We start from the raw sequence: 17,836 nt of genomic DNA, 5'->3' as shown, positions 1-17,836 counted from the left end.
CCTCTCTTCTCTGCCTCTTTTCTTGCTGTCACTTCATTTTTCCACAGGTTACTGAACACTCCTCCTCTATCTCCACTGTATGCTCTGCTGTCTAACCTAACAACTCTCTCTTTCCATCTCCGCATCTACTGTGCCGATCCATCTCTTGCTCTGCTGTCGGTATGGAATCAGATCTTCCATTTGTCTCTCCAATCCCAAAGACCCTGACAGATCCTGACACGTGATTCTTCATATCTGCTTCTCACCTCTGTCCCCCACTTCTCATCTCATCTCATCCCTCATTCCTCTCAGTAACACCGAATCCTCCCCCTTGTCCCTGGCCATTTTCGTTGCATCATTTAGCACCCCTGTGTCTCCCACTGCTCAGTCTAGCCTTGTGCATATGTGTGTTTGAGCGTGTCACTGTGATTCGGAAAATGTTTATGTGCGAGCTTTTCTGAGTGTCTTCTTGTGCAGGAGAGTGTGTGCGAACTGTCAGCCTCCGTTAGCTTCGCACAGATCTGCCTTTGGTTGTCCTCGGGACTCGCAGTTTGTAAATGTCTTGCACTCATGCGAATGCGAGCGGGCTCTCAGTGGGAGGACAAAGGGCCAGATGGGATTTTCACAAAGCTCTCTATTTAGCATGAGTCAAACATATGTCTCGGACAGAGCAACACATCACTGAGTGGCAGGACAAGGACAATACAGGCTGAAGCATTTCTGCCTCAGTGCCCAGCAGCTCTTGTGTTTTTCTCTCTACTGTGTCTCTCAAAACTCTGTTCTCCGCTGCATCATCACCGCACCGACGCAGCCATCAGCAATGCTCCCATAAAGTGCCAGCACTTCAGGATGACAGCAAGCAAGTCATGTTTGACAGTTACAAAAATATGAGGGTTGTCTGATCCGCCACCTTTGTGGTTAAAGTCTGATTAACTTTAGGCAAATTAAAGTTAAGGTTACAGATGATCAGCGTTACAGGAAAACCAACAACAAACCACTGCTGTCTGTTGCAAGGAGATGTGATGCTAACCACAGCCACTGGTGTCAAAGTCACTCACTTTGTACATCCAGCCACCCACATGACCTCCTCCCTAAGAGGTTTTGTGGCGGTGTAAAAAAAACATCACACTAATTTCGCCTTTCCTTCTGAAAGACGACAATCATTATTTGCATGACAAGAGGTCGCTTGTCAGAAAAACACAAGTTGTTTTAAGGTTTTTGAACAAACCACCCATGCTGTCATTTCTCCAGTGAGGACAGTCTCAATGGTTCTATTGAAACAAGTGACAGCTGCTCCATCAATCAATAAGACGAAGAAAGAATAAAACATTTCCCTAATGATTCAAGTAACAAGTAATCTACTTGTGTGATGGTGATCAATTAAAGGGATACATATCATAACAAGACTAATAATGTACAGCCATTCTCCTTGTTTTGTGAGGCTATACAGCACAAGCCTATATATCATTGTTGTGTTGCAAAGACAGCAGGACCACTCACAGCCTTGCAACAACCAGCAACAGAGGACACACTGCACACAGGTTTTCCCAGTGTCTGCCATTGGTAACTGCAAAGAACTTACAATGACACTCTTTGGTAACTAGCAATAGATACTGATAGCTACAGGGGGAAACAAAGATTCTGTCTTCTTCCTGTTTTGGTTGTGCAATGGTTGATGCTCTTCCTTTGGGCCGTAAATCAAGCCTTCGTTTTACCAGGAAATCACACCCAGGGACAGACAGAACTGCACAGTGAAAGCAAGCTTAAAAGGAACCAGTCTAAACACTGATGGTGTCACTGTTCTACAGCCATTACGTTGCGCAATCAATATTTGTTTCTCAGAGATTAGTTAGGGCAAAATCTTGTCTATTTCCACTTTAAGCTGTATTATGTTTAACACGTTCACTTATTGTGTTAGCATGCTAACATTTCTTAATAAGCGCTGAATAGCGGAGAGCAAATGTCATTAGTTTTGCAGGTTTTTGGTCGTTAACCCAACTATTGGACAAGTTAAACTTTTGATACACCGATAGCGCTACATGAAACGTTAGGGGATCATCAAAGTGATTGGAATTGATTTCATTCATTCATTTCTGTGTCAGACACCTACGAAAAACAGGCATCTTTCCGCATTAGTACGATATGCTGTCGGGTGGCGTCAGTTAATAACACCACTGGACAGTGTAAGATCGAAACGCCACCAGACAATAACATAATTTAAGGACCTGGAAAGTCCCAACTGGGTGGACGGGAGGGGTGTTGGATTGATCCAACAACACCAGACCGGACTTTCAGAAGGCCAGGGTTCGCTTTCTGTATGAACATCGAGCCAAACCATGATGTTTTTGCCTAAACTTAACCATGTGCTTTTGTTGCATACCAATATAAATGTAAATATGATGAGTTTTCCTGATGATTTAACTTTGTTTTGAAGAGGACTGTATGCATCTAACGAGCAGAAACTGTACATTTCCCGTGAGAACGGAAAAGACAAAATACGTGTAAGAGACATAGCATTCCAGGACGCCAACATTAGACGCACTCAGAATACCTACCATGTAATATGTGGACATCAAACTCCACTGACCAAACAGCCATATGTAATGATCTGGGAGTGAGAATGTGTCGACGAATTCAATTAGAGGCTTGAATTATGAGCTCAACTGGAAACAGCCACACTAAAAAACTTATGGTGTATCTCATTCATGTCTTTAGAAGAAGTGATCAAAGTTTGAAGGCTTTTTGTGGTACATTCATGTGTTTTCTCTGTTAGTCCACTGCCATGTGTTGATGTCAGCTGAGGTCAGTCACTGTGCTCTGTAATGAGGTGGGAAAAATAATCACAGACTGTTTGCCAACCCTGCATGGCAAATTACTGAATAAGGGCCTCACTTCCTGTAACAGGCTTGCATCTGACGTAGGGAAAGAAGGCACAATGGCTTGCTCTTACTTCCTAAATTGTGTCTTTGTTATTCCACCTATTCCCCAGTCTCATCTAAAGGTTCACCCACAAGCTGTGTGTCAGACAGCAAAATGAGCCACCCACAAACCCCTCCCCTCACCCCATCTGGCTACCCAAACAACAGCTAATTCAAGGATGGCACAGACGGTGCACCAAGTACACAAGGAGTCATTATTTGGAAAAATCCTATTAGTGTATAGGTCTGCAGGCAGGTCCACCTGCAGTAATTTAACAACACAAATGAGTAGATAACCTCTGATTTAAAGTGGAAATAGACAAGTTGTTTTGCTTAACTTATCATTATGAAGTAAATCTAATGGCTATAGAATAACGACACCATTAACATTTAGATTAGGTCACTATAAGCCTTGCTTTCTGTCTGCCACGATCTCCCGGGAAAATGAAGGCTCGATTTACGGCACAAAAGAAGTGCGTTAACCACTGCTTAACTACAACAGGAAGGGACCAGTGCTTTTCATGGTGGCTATTAGTTAATCCAAGCTACCAGTAATTATTGATGTAGATGTTTACATGCACAAAATAATCTGTTTTTTGCTTTTATTTAGAAAATGACAATATTCTGGCTGAACTGTTCACACAGCAAATGAAAATGAATATTCCGCTAATATTTTTGCTTACATGCAGCTGTGCATACTCCGATTAACGTGTCCTAACATGTTGTTTATCATGTCAAAATATGGAGAAGTGGAACAGCTGGATCCGCTTAAGCCATTTTGCTTTATTCTGTCAAAACAGGATTTTTTCAAAGGTCTCCCCTGGTGGTGAACTTGTTCAGATGTGTGAACACAGCCTCCCGCTTTCATTCCTTTAACCATCTTCTTAAAGAGGTTGGCGTCGTGATGCTTGCACAGATCCAAAACCTTGCTGATATCCAAGTCTTTGATAATGTTTAAAGTACATGTGTTTCTTCTTTTGACCAAAAATGTGAGCTTTTCTTTCGGGCATCATATTGGACTAGTTAGTTTGTGTACAACACACAGAGCTGACCATAAAAAGGCAAAAGGCTATGTGTTGCAAACTGCTGAAAAAACATATTCCAAATGTGCCGTATACATCCAGATAATGCCAGCATATCCCACATGTCATAATCAGAAAATGCTACATTCAGAATAAGACCTACTATGCTGTTTATATGACCCATACCAAATTCAAAATATTGTCAAGTTTGGCATCAGTGTGCATGTAAACGTAATCACCCTGTGTTCTTTGTCATTATTATCCCCAGCAGCAGAAATGGCAGACAGTGAAACAACCAGCACAACTGTGAAAAACAAAACGCAGTGTGCCCTGTGTTGCTGGTACTTGATAGGCTGTGAGGAAATAGGAAAGCAATCTGGTTGTCTTTATGACAGCTGTGCCAAAAATAATACCACATGGAAATGCGTGTGGAGATGGGGGGAGTTTAAAAGTGTCTGTTTCCACTTTGACAAAACATTTAAACCACACTGAGTCGGTGGCTGAAGGTGTGGGGTGACATTTTCCACCTGTTTACAGCACAAATTAACTTGTTTTAAGTGTCACTTTCTTCACCTTCGAGTGCAGCAATCAGCCTAACTGTCATTTCCAGAAAATTACTGAAAAAATGGACCATACAGGGAATAGATGGAATTATTCCATCTTGTTAATATTTTTCTTTCCTGTTTCCAATAAAAACAAGTGATAAACGCTTAATATTACATTGCACATATTTTTTGCATGTGCTTTGGGAATAGGCAAGATTATAGATCTACATTTATGTGTCCCACTTGGTCAGTATTGCAAAACAAGCTGGGAGCATCTTTGGATAATGGCAGCCATGTTTGTGCATGCATGAACACCGATATATAGGTTTCCATCCTGCTGTTACTATTCCTCATCTCCCCTGACTGTCTGGTCTGCTCCAACACATTTGTGTGAGTGTGCGCAGTTTGCATAGGGGTGCATAATGTGTTATATTAGCTTTGTTAAACAGATAAGGAAGATTCCCCAGGTCCCACCTTATACACAGAAGCCAAGCTGTGTTTCACTTAACTGGCTTCCTCATTACAGCTAATGTGTGCACAACCAGTGTAATGGAGAATAATCTAATCATCACTCCTGAGAGAACTGGATGCACAGACGCCAATTCACACACATACACACACACATTCACATTCACATGCAGACCCATGAGCACAGATTCTTGAAGGTGAAGATGCACAAATGGACACTGCATTTTTTTTTGTGAGCACGAGAAACACACGCAGACATCAGAGCGAGCTGGACTTCGCTCCCATTTGTTGAATAATGCATTAAGAGGCTTGTTGCCACAAGGAAATGATGAGCCTTACTTCTCATGGTATAGAGGAGGTTTAATTATCCAGTCGCTGTGTAATCACATGGAAACAGCTTCCCACTCGTCTTTTATTAAGCCTTTTATAGCTGTTATAGCTGAGGGGGCACTCTTTTATGAATTATTGAGCAATCTCGCAGTGCATATGTACATCTTACAGCCTCACTGTGGCAAACTTTCTTAAAGGCAGTGGGGAGACTAAACAAATGACCTCCACTGGGCTATCTGCTCCCTTTCATGTGCAGAGAAGGAGCCAGGAAGGAGGCTGTTGTGCCGTGCGCTGTTTCAGGTCAAACACAGGCAGAATGCCTTAAAATAGATCCTTATTCCCCCTCTTTGTTTTGCCTCTCGCTGGTGCTGCACAGATGGGATTCCATTTTGCACAAGAGCGATGTGTGGTAGTCAATGATGCCGCTGTGCTTACATTATACTGCTGAGACATTGAGCCACCGAGCAGGCATTCCTCACCAGCCATCCAGCACTGAAATGACTTTCATATTCCGTGTTTATACCACACAGTTCTGTTAAAGCTGTTGCTAAGCTTTTAGGGGAAAACACATCTGTGGAATAAATGCGATTTTTAGACACATGGGACAGATGGTATTAACTGTATATTTCTGAGTCCATTCTCTATGCAGTATGTGCTCCCTTGTATGAGCACTGTTACATCACAAGTAGTGAGGTAACAGCTATCGTACCGCCGCTCCATTACATAATCAGTTACTCTCTGGTGGTATCCACTACAGGCTCAGGTGAGACCAGCCAACATCGTGTACAAGATAAAACAATTAGACTTCCTGGTACCACTGAGATTTGACAGCTAGATGCAGCACTGATGCCGAACCACTAATGCTCTCACTTGTCTCTCTGATGCTAACAGATGATCTCCCACAGTGTACATATGATGTTTTACCCACCCAGGTCAGGGCAGCTTCATTACCCCTTCTCTCATATAGTTAGAAACACTGCTTTGAAAGTAAATAGCTTTGATGAGCTACCAGTTAATTCACACAGGGCATTATTAAATTACAGCAAAGCTCCCCTTAAGGGAGAAAATGTTTTCTTAACTAAGCTACTTTAAAAAGTTCTGAGTACTTAATTAAAATATTTCAACACCGTGATGTAATTCAATACAACATCATGCAAGTTAACTGTATATTATAGGTCCAGTGGGCCGGATATACTTGGATATAGTGGCAGAAATGGAATATAATATAATAAATATATTTTTCTTTAGTGTATAATCACCTGAAAATAGGAATTGTCCTGTTTTCATTGAGACAATCACCATGTTGCACTGCCATGTTTCTACAGTAGCCCAGAATGGACAAACCAAATACTGAATCTAGACAGGGCTGTTCGCATTTTTGCATAGTTAGCAGCCCCTTCTCGACAAGATAACCAAAATAAAGAGGTTTTATTAACATGGCTCTGCTTCATTTTGTGATTTTACCGGTTTTAATCACCTGGTCTGTTTATTTTGGAGAAGAGGAGACCTCTGCGGCTAATTCAGCTCCTAGTAAAAATCTCCTGAACGTCTGAGTCAGAAAAAAGATGAGCACACATTAAGTTGTCAGAGAAAAAACGGTTAGTCTGCGACGAGCCGCACAGTATCAGAGAAACACCATCTATAACAGAAAACCTCCCGAACAAAGAACACTGGAGGAATCCTAAGTGGGTGCTCACGCTTGGCACATGGGAGAGGTTTTAGCTGGTTGCCTATGAATCCTACTGTACACACTGCTCCTTTAATTTTAACGTACAACTTATTATAACTAGCGGTCAGTACATTTATAATGTGCATACAGCTGCCCGGCCAAAGTCATTGTTTTATCTTAATGGGCAGAAAGTAATCAGAATAAAAATAATCACGACCTTTTAACAGACATGAACAGAATCTTAAATGGTTCATCTAGTCCCCTATCGTCAGACAGCTTTTTATATATTCCACCTTGCTTCAGCTGGTTGGATTTTGTGTGTTATACAAGGCATTATTTATCCTCACATGTGTCTTTATGTATCTTTATTGTGCACTGTTTTATCATAGAGGCCTTAAGAGCCTTTTTATTTCCTTAAATGGGTGTAAAAAATGATCACAAATAAAAATAAAGAGCAAAATACTAAATGCTAAAGCATGACTATAAAAAATGAAGTTCCCTTTCTTTCATTAATAAACAAAAATACCAATTCCACTGGCAAATTATGCACTGAAATGACAAAAATATACCACTCAAAAACACAGGGGGAATTGGCTGAACTGATCCCAAGCTACTGCAAAATGTGACTGGAGTGGAAACTCTTGAAATATTCCCTTTTAGATTTTAAAATTGTGGCAAAAGACATGTTTTATTTTCCTAAGCTGCTGTGACTGCCCGGTGGCAGGAATCTATTCCTTTTGAAAAATCCAAAATCAGTGACAGATTATGCGCAAGAATTTCACAGCAGATTGCTTCACTAGTGAAACCAAGCGTGGCTCGGGCCTCTGAGGCTTTCTTTCTCTTTCCAAGTTTGTTATGGTCCAACCTGCCCAATCCTGAGAGGTCCCTCGTCGCTTCAACTTATTCTAGCAATCTGTAATCTGTTTTCCTGAGCGAGAACTCATTTGAAAGTCATTCACTTGCAGTGAAATTAAACACTCCTCCACAGTGCTTTGTGCTTTGCGCCTGTTTGTGTGGACGTCTTTATACCTGGATGCCCTCTGTGCCTGGCTGCTGCAGGAGTTTGACGGTGCGTGTGTGTGCTGTCCTCTGGCCGCGGCCGTCGTGCCAGGTCAGGTTGCTGCCTCCGGCGCGACGCGGCAGCTGGTAGCTCAGCTCCTCAGCAGACACCGTGTGCTCCAGGGAGGCACGGCAAAAACTGAAGCTGGACGCCGCTGAGAGGAGAGAGAGAGGGAGAAAGAAGAAGAGGAGAGGAAAGACAGAAAGAGACAAGCAGAGGGAGAAGAAAGACACTGATAAGTACTCACTTTGTTTTGTCTTTGTTTAAGGGGCATGCATACACATTGTCTATGTTTTGAGCAACAGGAACACCTAAAAAAACCTAACAAAATAAATAATTGATAATCCTCTAAGAGCTTAACAGGCTGCATTCACTCCAGATTACATGCTTTGTGTACTGACTCTCATACAGCTACAAACAGATGGCTGTTTTGGTGATGGTGGTGGCAGCAGTGCTACTCCACTGTGATCTCCAATTATGCTGAGTGCATATTCACAGAGGCAGCGCATGGTTTTTGGAATTGTGTCTCTCTTGCCAGATTAGTCCTGATTATTTAAATCCTGCATCATGAATATTTTTTTTATTCTTCTCTCTCTCTCTCTCTCTCTCTCTCTCTCTCTCTCTCTCTCTCCCTCTCTCTCTCTGTCCTTCCCTCCTTTCCTCCCAGGAGTGAGTGTTAGCCGTGAGACAGCGAAGCAGACACGTTGTCAATGCAGGGTCAGAGTACAGCTCTGTAAGAGCCACAGGGCATCTTCTGCAGTTCACATCCAGTGAACAGGCTACTGTACTGTGCTTGGTCATCTGTGACAGTGGGTGCATTTGTAAGGGGACAAACAAAGCCACCGCTCCTCTTACCCCTGCACTAATTTATTAGTAATGTGAATTAAAGAGGATTTGACTGCGCGTCAGCCAGACACAACAGAGAGGAGACAGAGGAGGGGAGCAGGAAGGGTCATGAGGGTGCACAACAGAAAGTGAAACACAGATAGCGACACTTAAGCATCCTGGTTGCTGTCAGCTTTCTGCAGGAACTTGTTTTTGTGAATGTCATGTAAACAAGAAAGCCATTCCTCAGCTGTTAAAAGAACACGTCACCCACAAAATGATTTGTAAATCAATTAGTCAAGCCGTGCTACCTTGAATCTGTTAAGAAAACTTTCTTTCTCTTGCATGCCTCCAAAGAAACGGGCAAACATCTTGATATATTGATTGACAGTAGACCAAGTTTAACAACAGCAAAACATATCAAAACCTCTGTTTAGAAACTCTAATGCAACTCATGTAGTTTTATCCAAGTCTCATTTATCCAGTCATGTGCTCAGTACTTCCCAAACACATGTACTTTCACTAAAAAACCTTAGTATTGGAGCATAGACTGTATAAAATAATGGATGTAGCTACAGTGATGGCACCCATTGGTTTGTGGACTGCTGTTTCGAAGCCTTGAGTTCTGCATTTTGGTCTCTGCCATCTTGTTTTTTTGAGCCAGAAGCGATCATATTTGGGCAAGAGACAGCCTGTCACTCCAGCTGCCCATAATTATGTGGAACTTTGGGTCTTGATTAAATGTAAATGGGTGAGTTATAAAAAATCCACCACCTGTACAGTTGTCACCAATTAGCTATAGAGACCAAAAATGATTTTTGTACCAGGCTGTAAACATGTTTATTTCTGCTATAAAGTTGGGCATTTTAACATGGGGGTCAGTGAGGATTGACTCTGTGTTGGAGCCAGCCTCAAGTGGCCAATTGATGAACTGCAGTTTTTGGCACTTACACATTAGCTTCATTTTTCAGTCTTGGAGATCGTTGCTTGTATTGGAGCCTGGCTTTGTAGGGAGCATGGATAAGTTTCACTTTCAGTTCATTTTCAAATACTAAGGCTTTAGTTCAAATGCAAGTGTTTGAGAAGTGCTGAGCTAATGACTGGAGAAATGACACTTGGAATATGACTTCAGTGAGTTTGTACACAGATGATTTGATATAGTTTTGTGATATAGTTTTCTCGTTTTTAAACGTGATGCACCGTTTTCTGTGCAGGCACACTCAAAGATTTCTTCACAAATCCAACATAACATCCATCCATTCATATTCAACTGCTTATCCAAGCTGGGTTGTGGGGGCAGCAGGCTGAGCAAAGTATTTCAGATGTCCCTTTCCCCAGCTCCTCCTGGGGGACCCCAAAATGTTCCCAGGCCAGATGAGTTATATAATCCCTCCAGCGTGTTCTGGATCTACCCCAGGGCCTCCTACCAGTGGGACGTGCCCGAAACACCTCTAACTGGAGGCACCGAGGAGGCATCCTGATCAGATGCCCGAACCACCTCAACTGACCCCTTTCGACGCAAAGGAGCAGCAGCTCTACTCTGAGCTCCCTCTGGATGTCTGAGCCACCCCACGGAGGAAACTCATTTCGGCCGCTTGTATCCACAGTCTCATTCTGTTGGTCACTACCCAGAGCTCATGAACATAGATGAGGGTTGGGACGTAGATGGACCAATAAATTGAAAGCTTTGCCTTCTGGCTCAGCTCCCTCTCACGACGGTCCGCCACAACACTTGCATCACTGCAGTCAAGATAACAAGGCGTGACTAACTGACATATAAATGTTCATTTTGTGGGTGAAGTATTCTTAAGAGCAACCTGATTAAGCTAAATTTGGGCAGCAGAAACATAATATTTAGTTTCAGATTCAGAGTTATTTATTCTAGACCACAAACGTGGTATGGCACAAACTGAGTCATTTAAAGAGGAGCAGAATATTACTATAAGAAAGCACCTAGTTTACGTCTCGTCCTTGGATTATCTGTGTGCAATAATAGCTTTAAACAAGGACGGGTGGTTTACAAAATATTTCGGCAGGTACTTCTTCCTGTTCTCGACAAGGTGGTTGCCATGACATGTATTACAAAACCTTTTATTTTCTTCCAAACCTCTTTCTGTTAGTTTAGGAATATCCTACTAGAAACTTGAAGATTGCAAATAGCCTGCATTCTTCCTGTTTTCACAAAGGTACTTAAATTTACAAAACAAGTCACTTGGAGCCCATTGTATATCATGTATTCACTTCAGGCAAGTCAAGTCCAATCAAAACGGAACCTAGAATAAATAACTTACAGTTGCAGCATCATAAAGGATAAATGTACATTGAATATGCCACTGCTGGTTAAAAAGTATGTCAGAGGAGAACTCTTTATTCTTACTAACAAGCTGTAAGTAAATGCAGCTTCGCAGTGCGTGTGAGGCGCCCCTCAATTTCCAACGTCAACTGGATTTCTCCCTAAAATCCCCTGAAGCGTGTGTGCGTGTAAACGCAGTCATTGAGACGGAGACGGAATTACTGATGAAAGGGCTAAAAGTGGAACAAGGCATAATAAATGTTGCATTCATTGCTTTTAAATGTGAAAAAAGTCTCTTAACAACAGAACAATGTCAGAGAATTCTTTGAGAAAAGCCTCATTTCATCTCCTGAATGACTTCTTAATTTCTTTTCCTCTCTCCTCCTTGGGGACCAGATTTAAAAGAAGGAGAGATTGGATTTATTTGAACGTATTAGGTTATATAAAGTCTTTCTCCAACTTGTTCATCCATTTTTCTCCTTATTATGCTGCTTTCTATAGGTGATTTTCAGCCCTATGATCATGCACTATCTACCCATACCTGGTGAAGATGTAACTGAGATACACGCTGTCAAAAAATGGAAGTAAAAACAAGCAAAACAAGCCCCGTGATTCCTTTCACCAACAAGTGTAAACAATCCTTCCAGGACTATTCCCATTTTAAAACTACAGACCACTGAGAGCTGCTGCAAGACAGCCGAAGCTTGTGGGAATCTTGGTTGCAGCTGGGAGGTGGGCACTTATTCTCAACGCAGACGTGTGTTCAAGTGAATACAGAGTTCACACAGCCATGATGGAGGAATGAAAAAGAGGGTGGAGATGAAAAAAAAGAAAGGCCTGTCAGGAATCACTGATGTGTAACCTTTTCTGCCTTCGTATGCCCGCTTTCTCTCTCAGCGCTCCCGCTTCCCCGTTTCTGTATGCCATCACTTTTGTATATTCCGCAGCAGTATCTTTCTTGTTCCCCTTCTTTTCCTGCTCACTCCCTCTTTCAGCGTTGTCTTTTTCTGGTTGTCAGGTCTTCGGGGTCGTTGGGACAAACCGAGCCCAGCCCTGATGTAATTACTGCCAGTCAGACTGAGGGGGAGGAGACAGGAGGAAGAAACGTGGGAAGCTAAGCGCCTTGCAACCCTAAAGACCTGCCAATCTCGCAGAGAGAGACAAGAGAAAACGCAAAAGCAAGAGCAGGGCAGACAAGAAAAAGAGACAGGAGAGGGGTACTGTAAATTAGCACTGGATCCATGCAAACTGACAGTAAACTGTGGCAAGGTAGACGAGCTCAGAGAGGAGGCAGGGACGCGTTAATAGACCACGAAACAACTTCATTTCACAAGCTGTTAAAGACAGAGCTTTCCTATTATTAGACAGAGACCACCCTACACTTTATGGACATCACTTTGTAGATGAGGAAAATGACTTCCCAGTTCCACTGAAATCTCAATCTCTGCCATGTCGCCAGACCTTGCCACCTTCAGCAGTCATAAAACGAAGACAGAGCGCTCATTCTGCAAGCTTCATTAGACTTGGTAGACTTAACCTCCTGGCACGGGACAGCTGAGAATTTAGAATCACCCAAAAGTGATTAAATATACATACCATCGAATTCACATCTCTTTGGAAATTACGTTGTCTGCCGACTGCTTTTACAATGGCAAAGAAAATGCAATATATATTCTAAACGGGACTGCATCAGAGGATTTAGCCGTGGATCTCGCTGTGTTTTTAAATAGATTTTTATGTTCAGGAGTGATTACCATCCCCTTCGGCAGGAGGGGTTATCTGTCACCTTTCTTTGTCTGTCTCAACATGCTTTTGATCAGCCTGGACAACTGCCAAATCTCCTCTGTCCTATTTGTCACTAACTGGTGTTGTATTATCTCGCTGCCCTTGCCGTTGACTTTTATCACCTCCAGTCGCGAGAGGGGAGAGGAGACGAGGGATGATGAAGGGTGGGAGAAGTGGAGGCAGGGTGAAAAGCGAGAAAAAAGCATGATATGTGTCTTCTGAGTCAGTGAATAAAAAATAAATAGGAAGTCGTGATGTAGTGCGATCTTAAAAGCTCGGGAATCTTTAACTTTGGCCTCACATACAGGGGAGGAGAGGTGGAGGGAGCGAGAGGGGGAGCTGTTGGTGGTGGAGGTGCCAAAATCAAGGGCAAAGTGTCAGACAGGTGTTTATGTGTGCGCGAGTGTGTGTGCAGAGGGTAGGTAGGTCAATACGCTTCAACCCAGTGAAGTGTAACCTCATATCACCTCCTCTTGACTGAGCAGCATATCTGCCGCGCAGAGTGGCTGCTAAATCTCAGAGGTATTCCCTTTTGAAAAGGTAATTAAGCTGTTAGGTACGGCACCCCGGAAGGTCGTTCCAAGCCAAATCCCACAGTAGATTAACATGGCATCACTGGACATTACTCATTTGACTCCAAAAGCGAGCATCTAAATTAGTCCGTGTGGACTACTTTGCTGCGTGGGCTTTTTTTTGGTGGAAGTTTGATTTTTGCATAACCTTGGCATCAACTTTATGTGTATCCGCTTGTACGGAGGATGAGGCTAGTGGTCTGGCTAATCCACCTTATTTCAGGCATCATAGAGAGGGTACCGTGGTGTATTTCAGCAGCGTGATATTGGCATCAACTCCATCCCTACTGAGCACCTCTTATTCAACTCAAAGATAAAATTTCTATTTGCAGTCCAAGTTTTATATGAAAGCAGAGGGTGAAAAAAAATCCCAGCCTCCCTCGTTCCTCTGTAATCTGCAAGGGGGTGAAACTTCATCATGCAGTGATTTCATGCCTGTGTAACACATTAAACCTGAAGTCCTAAATATAGCATCAAACAGGCCGATGCTGCCAGCTCCCACTATGTCTCAAACATCTACCAATGATCCAGATTTGTTGGTCCTATAGTATGTTGGGGGTAAAGCGAGAGGCTATTTACAACTCTTCCACTCCACCAGACCCTGTCTTAACCCCTGGAATGAGCCATGAAATTACTCCATTTTGAAAGACCAGAGAAGAAGAATTCTGGTTGCAGCTTTAAAAATAAATATAAAACCCAGCACCCCAGGGGCTTTTCCCATGATGCATTGCAGTCTATTACCCACTCTGACATGAGACACTGTCGCACAGGCTGGGGCTGAGGTTTACCTCTCACAAGCCATCAGCGTCAGGAACACGCAGATAGGGAAATGGGAGTAAACAGTGGACGTCCACGACGCAGGCCGATTGAAGATAACAACACACCAACTCTCATCAGGACACAAACGAGGAGAAACGCCAACTAAATCTGTGTGTATGATTGTGTTTGTCGGCGAATGCTCATGCATACGTGAATGTGACTCACGATGCCAGCATGAGGATTCACATATCCACACATCTGTATAATCCCTGTCTGCTTTGGTTTAGGCCAGCGGATCGGAATAAAGCTGCAGAGAGTCTGAATATGCAGCCATGTGGATGGAGGCTGAATTCTGGATTTAAACCGCGGGGCAATTATGGCTCACAATGCACAGCGTAGCCCAGAACACAGGTGGAGCTGGCATTTCTGTTATGATTCTTCAAGTTGCTGTAGAAGTCCATCTGCACCCTGAGAGCACAGACAACAACAAAGGCTGGTGTGAGAAATGCCAGGCCGACCTTGGCTCCCTCTTTTGAGGCGGTGCTGCTAAGAAAAAACAAAACAAAACTGGAGGGTCCAGCGTCGAGGACAGCATGACTTTTATTCTCTAACTCTCCACTCTGGCCCCCACCGCACTTCCACTGAGACAGACAGAACTATTGATTATCCATCACTGTGTCAGAGAACATACAATTACAGATCACTTTAGATAAAACACACACACGCACACAGGCACGCACACAAACACAGTCCACCTAGCTCCTCCACCCGAGGACACTGGCTGTCATATCCACTTCTGCTCAAAGGAACTCGCTGCATGTTTTGCACAAGAGGAGGAAAAGGAAGAATGACACAGGAGAGGAGATGGGATACAGGGGTCTGACATGGTCATGCCCTCTTAAGAGGATAAAGGAATGAAGCCCAGGGTGAATGTAGTAACAGAAACACGGAAAAATGGGCAACATGACACGTCACAGAGAGGCGAACAGATGGAAAATAAAGCTTCAGAGTGGAACATTAATATTAATTGTATCAGGAAATGAAAGAGGACAAAGAACAGATTTCAATCATGTGAGTGTCTGACGTTTCTCCTTTTCACAGCCAAACCCTCATATGATGACACAGGAGGACAGATTAGATCTCACTGACAATCGATAATTCAGAGCCAATGTCAGAGGAGAGGGGAGGAGGAGGAGGAGGAGGAGGAGGAGAAGGAGGAGGAGGTCGAGTAATAGGATGTGAGGTGTGATCGGGCTTAGTCAAACTGGGGAACTGACAAAAGGCATTGGTATCCTAGTATCTGGTGTATCCTTGTATCCTGGTTTTGAGAAACCTGTATATTCTAGCCCAAACCTACTGATAGAAACCGGAATTCTGTAAGCACCTTGTCCACCTTGATATTGAAATTGAAAATCTGACTTTGTTAAGGCATAAATTGTGCATCACTTTCCATTACACACAGGGAGGCTAAATCCAGCGAAATGGGGAAGGCAGCCGAGTTCAGGCGGCTAGAAACCAAATTGTGTTCATGCTGAGCTGTTGAGGTGACTCAGTAGGTGCAGGGATGAGTGGCAGAGGAATCAAAGACACCTGAACTCAGATGATCAGAGACCTACTGTTATGATTGTACAGTGATCTGAATAATCAGTTTTTCTCATGTTCTATGTTAATGTGTCCTGGATAAGATCAAAACTACTGCAAGGCTCAAAACTGGGAAACAAATTTTGATGTAAACATACTCACTGATGCAAGTCCTCTTTCAAATCTTAAAGCAGCTAAGTCAGTTAATTTTTAAACATTTTCATTTTTATTTAGAGAACTGCTCAGAAAAGCGGCAAATTAAGATTGTTTTCTTTGTAACATCAGACATGGCAACATGCCAAAGAGCTGCTGGGTGACTGGCTGTATGACTGAGAAGCTCATTATAAGCCCAGACTCGGCCAGTTTAAAGTACTTTACTCATACTGAAATTCTTTTTTAAGCTAGTGCAAAGTTAGCGGTGCCATAAAACAACCTGGGGCATGATTCAAGGCCGATGTGGGAGTTTTCTCTCATCGCTTCAAACATTTCTCGCTTCAGAATAATCGAACATCATCTTTGAATCAATATTCTTCAAACAAAATGTAAGTCAAGGTTGTGAATTAAACCAGAAAAGATGAAAAAATAAAGCTCACTTGGGATTTTGCAGTGGACAGACCACAGAATACACACCTCCTTTCCTCCAAACAAAGATGGCGGTGATCTTGTCATGTTGACTTTGGTAATACGCTTAATAAAAAATGTTTCTTTAACTTCAAGTTTTGCTGAACCTCAATATCTGTGGCTAGTCTTGAGTTTCCCTGGTTAGGTTAGCTATGGGAGAAGGGGGAGGGCAAAAACTGCTCCTTTACATTTTCAGGAAAATTTGGGATTTACAAACTACTGCACAAATATTGTAGCCAGTTTAGTTAGGAACATTTTTAAGACAACTTTATTTCCATTTGCAGTATTATATTTGGCAGTATGGCTCTGTTCTGGGGGCTCTCTGCCTTTCCTCAGGCCTACGCAGAAAGCCTCTTCCACGAGACTATGTGGAAAGCCTGAGGAGGTGAGAGCATACCTCTCTGCCCATCCATTTGCAAACAAGGAATGCCTGAAACAGAGAGAGCGCACCTCCCTGCCCTTCCATGCACATACATGGAAAGCCTAAGGCAGGGAGAGCAGCCGCAAAGACCCCTTGGAAACAGAACAGAGCATCAGTGACAAACAGAAATGACAATGATAAGTCAGACACAGCATGAAGAGGAGGAGCTGGGGTGGAGGTGGGTTGCAAAGCAGCTTGCAGAGGAAGCAGCAACAGTAGGCAGGCCAGAGGAGTTTAAATAGGGCGTTCTGAATGAGATGCGCCAATTGGTCGCATAGAAAGGAATCAGCTGACTCCCTTCCATCATGACATCATGTCCCGCCTGAACTAACGCCATGCTCAATTTGCTTTGACCCTGATACTGCCCACATACAGAGGAGCAACACAAGTTCCAGTTAGCCACATTTGCATAATGAATCCACAATATAATCATCATAGTAAGTCCAGTAAAAAGAAAAAAAAAAAAAAAGCCAAAAGAAGAAGAAGCCGTCCATGGCAGAGCTCTTCAAGGGCATTCACATGATGTTGTTTATGAGATATTGAGTTATTATTTGACAAGCAGGCCTAACTGGCGAGGTAATCAGATGATCAATCTAGTTCACACGCAGCCGCTTCACTGTAATGATTCACAGCTCATGAAAACCTTTGACAAATCCATCCAGATTAGCCTGGTTAGGACTTCCAAATGGATCGCTGCATGAGACGGGATAGAGCACCAAATGGGGAAAATTACATTGAAAGGTCAAGCAGGCAGAGCACAACTTTATGCATGTTTAAACAGTTTTAAATTCACAGGGCGGTGATATCCACAAGCAAGCAATATAAAGGTTAAGCTAAATTGTATCCCGTCTGATTGGTTGAATAATTTAATATTGCGAAAGGTCAAATTCAAGAAGGTAGCTGATGGAACATCAACATCCCGTCTGGAATTTTACACTGTGACTTGCAGATCCATGAGATTACAAATGTTTGAGTGCAGTGACAGTGA

The 17,836-nt window shown here is 42.9% G+C and overlaps 1 protein-coding gene across 1 annotated transcript in view; it reads right to left on the bottom strand.

The window, feature by feature from the left end:
* The window catches only part of samd10b (sterile alpha motif domain containing 10b), a 73,033-nt gene that overhangs the window by 34,862 nt on the left and 20,335 nt on the right, over positions 1–17,836 (bottom strand). The window contains exon 2 of the mRNA XM_049580853.1: positions 7,961–8,145. Coding sequence (XP_049436810.1) covers positions 7,961–8,145 — 185 coding nt within the window. The remainder of the gene's footprint in view (positions 1–7,960; positions 8,146–17,836) is intronic.

This window comes from Epinephelus fuscoguttatus, linkage group LG7, assembly GCF_011397635.1.
Source record: "Epinephelus fuscoguttatus linkage group LG7, E.fuscoguttatus.final_Chr_v1".
NCBI classification, from domain to species: domain Eukaryota; kingdom Metazoa; phylum Chordata; class Actinopteri; order Perciformes; family Serranidae; genus Epinephelus; species Epinephelus fuscoguttatus.
Note: the sequence above shows the minus strand (reverse complement) of the source record. Positions and strands in the feature narration are given on the sequence as shown.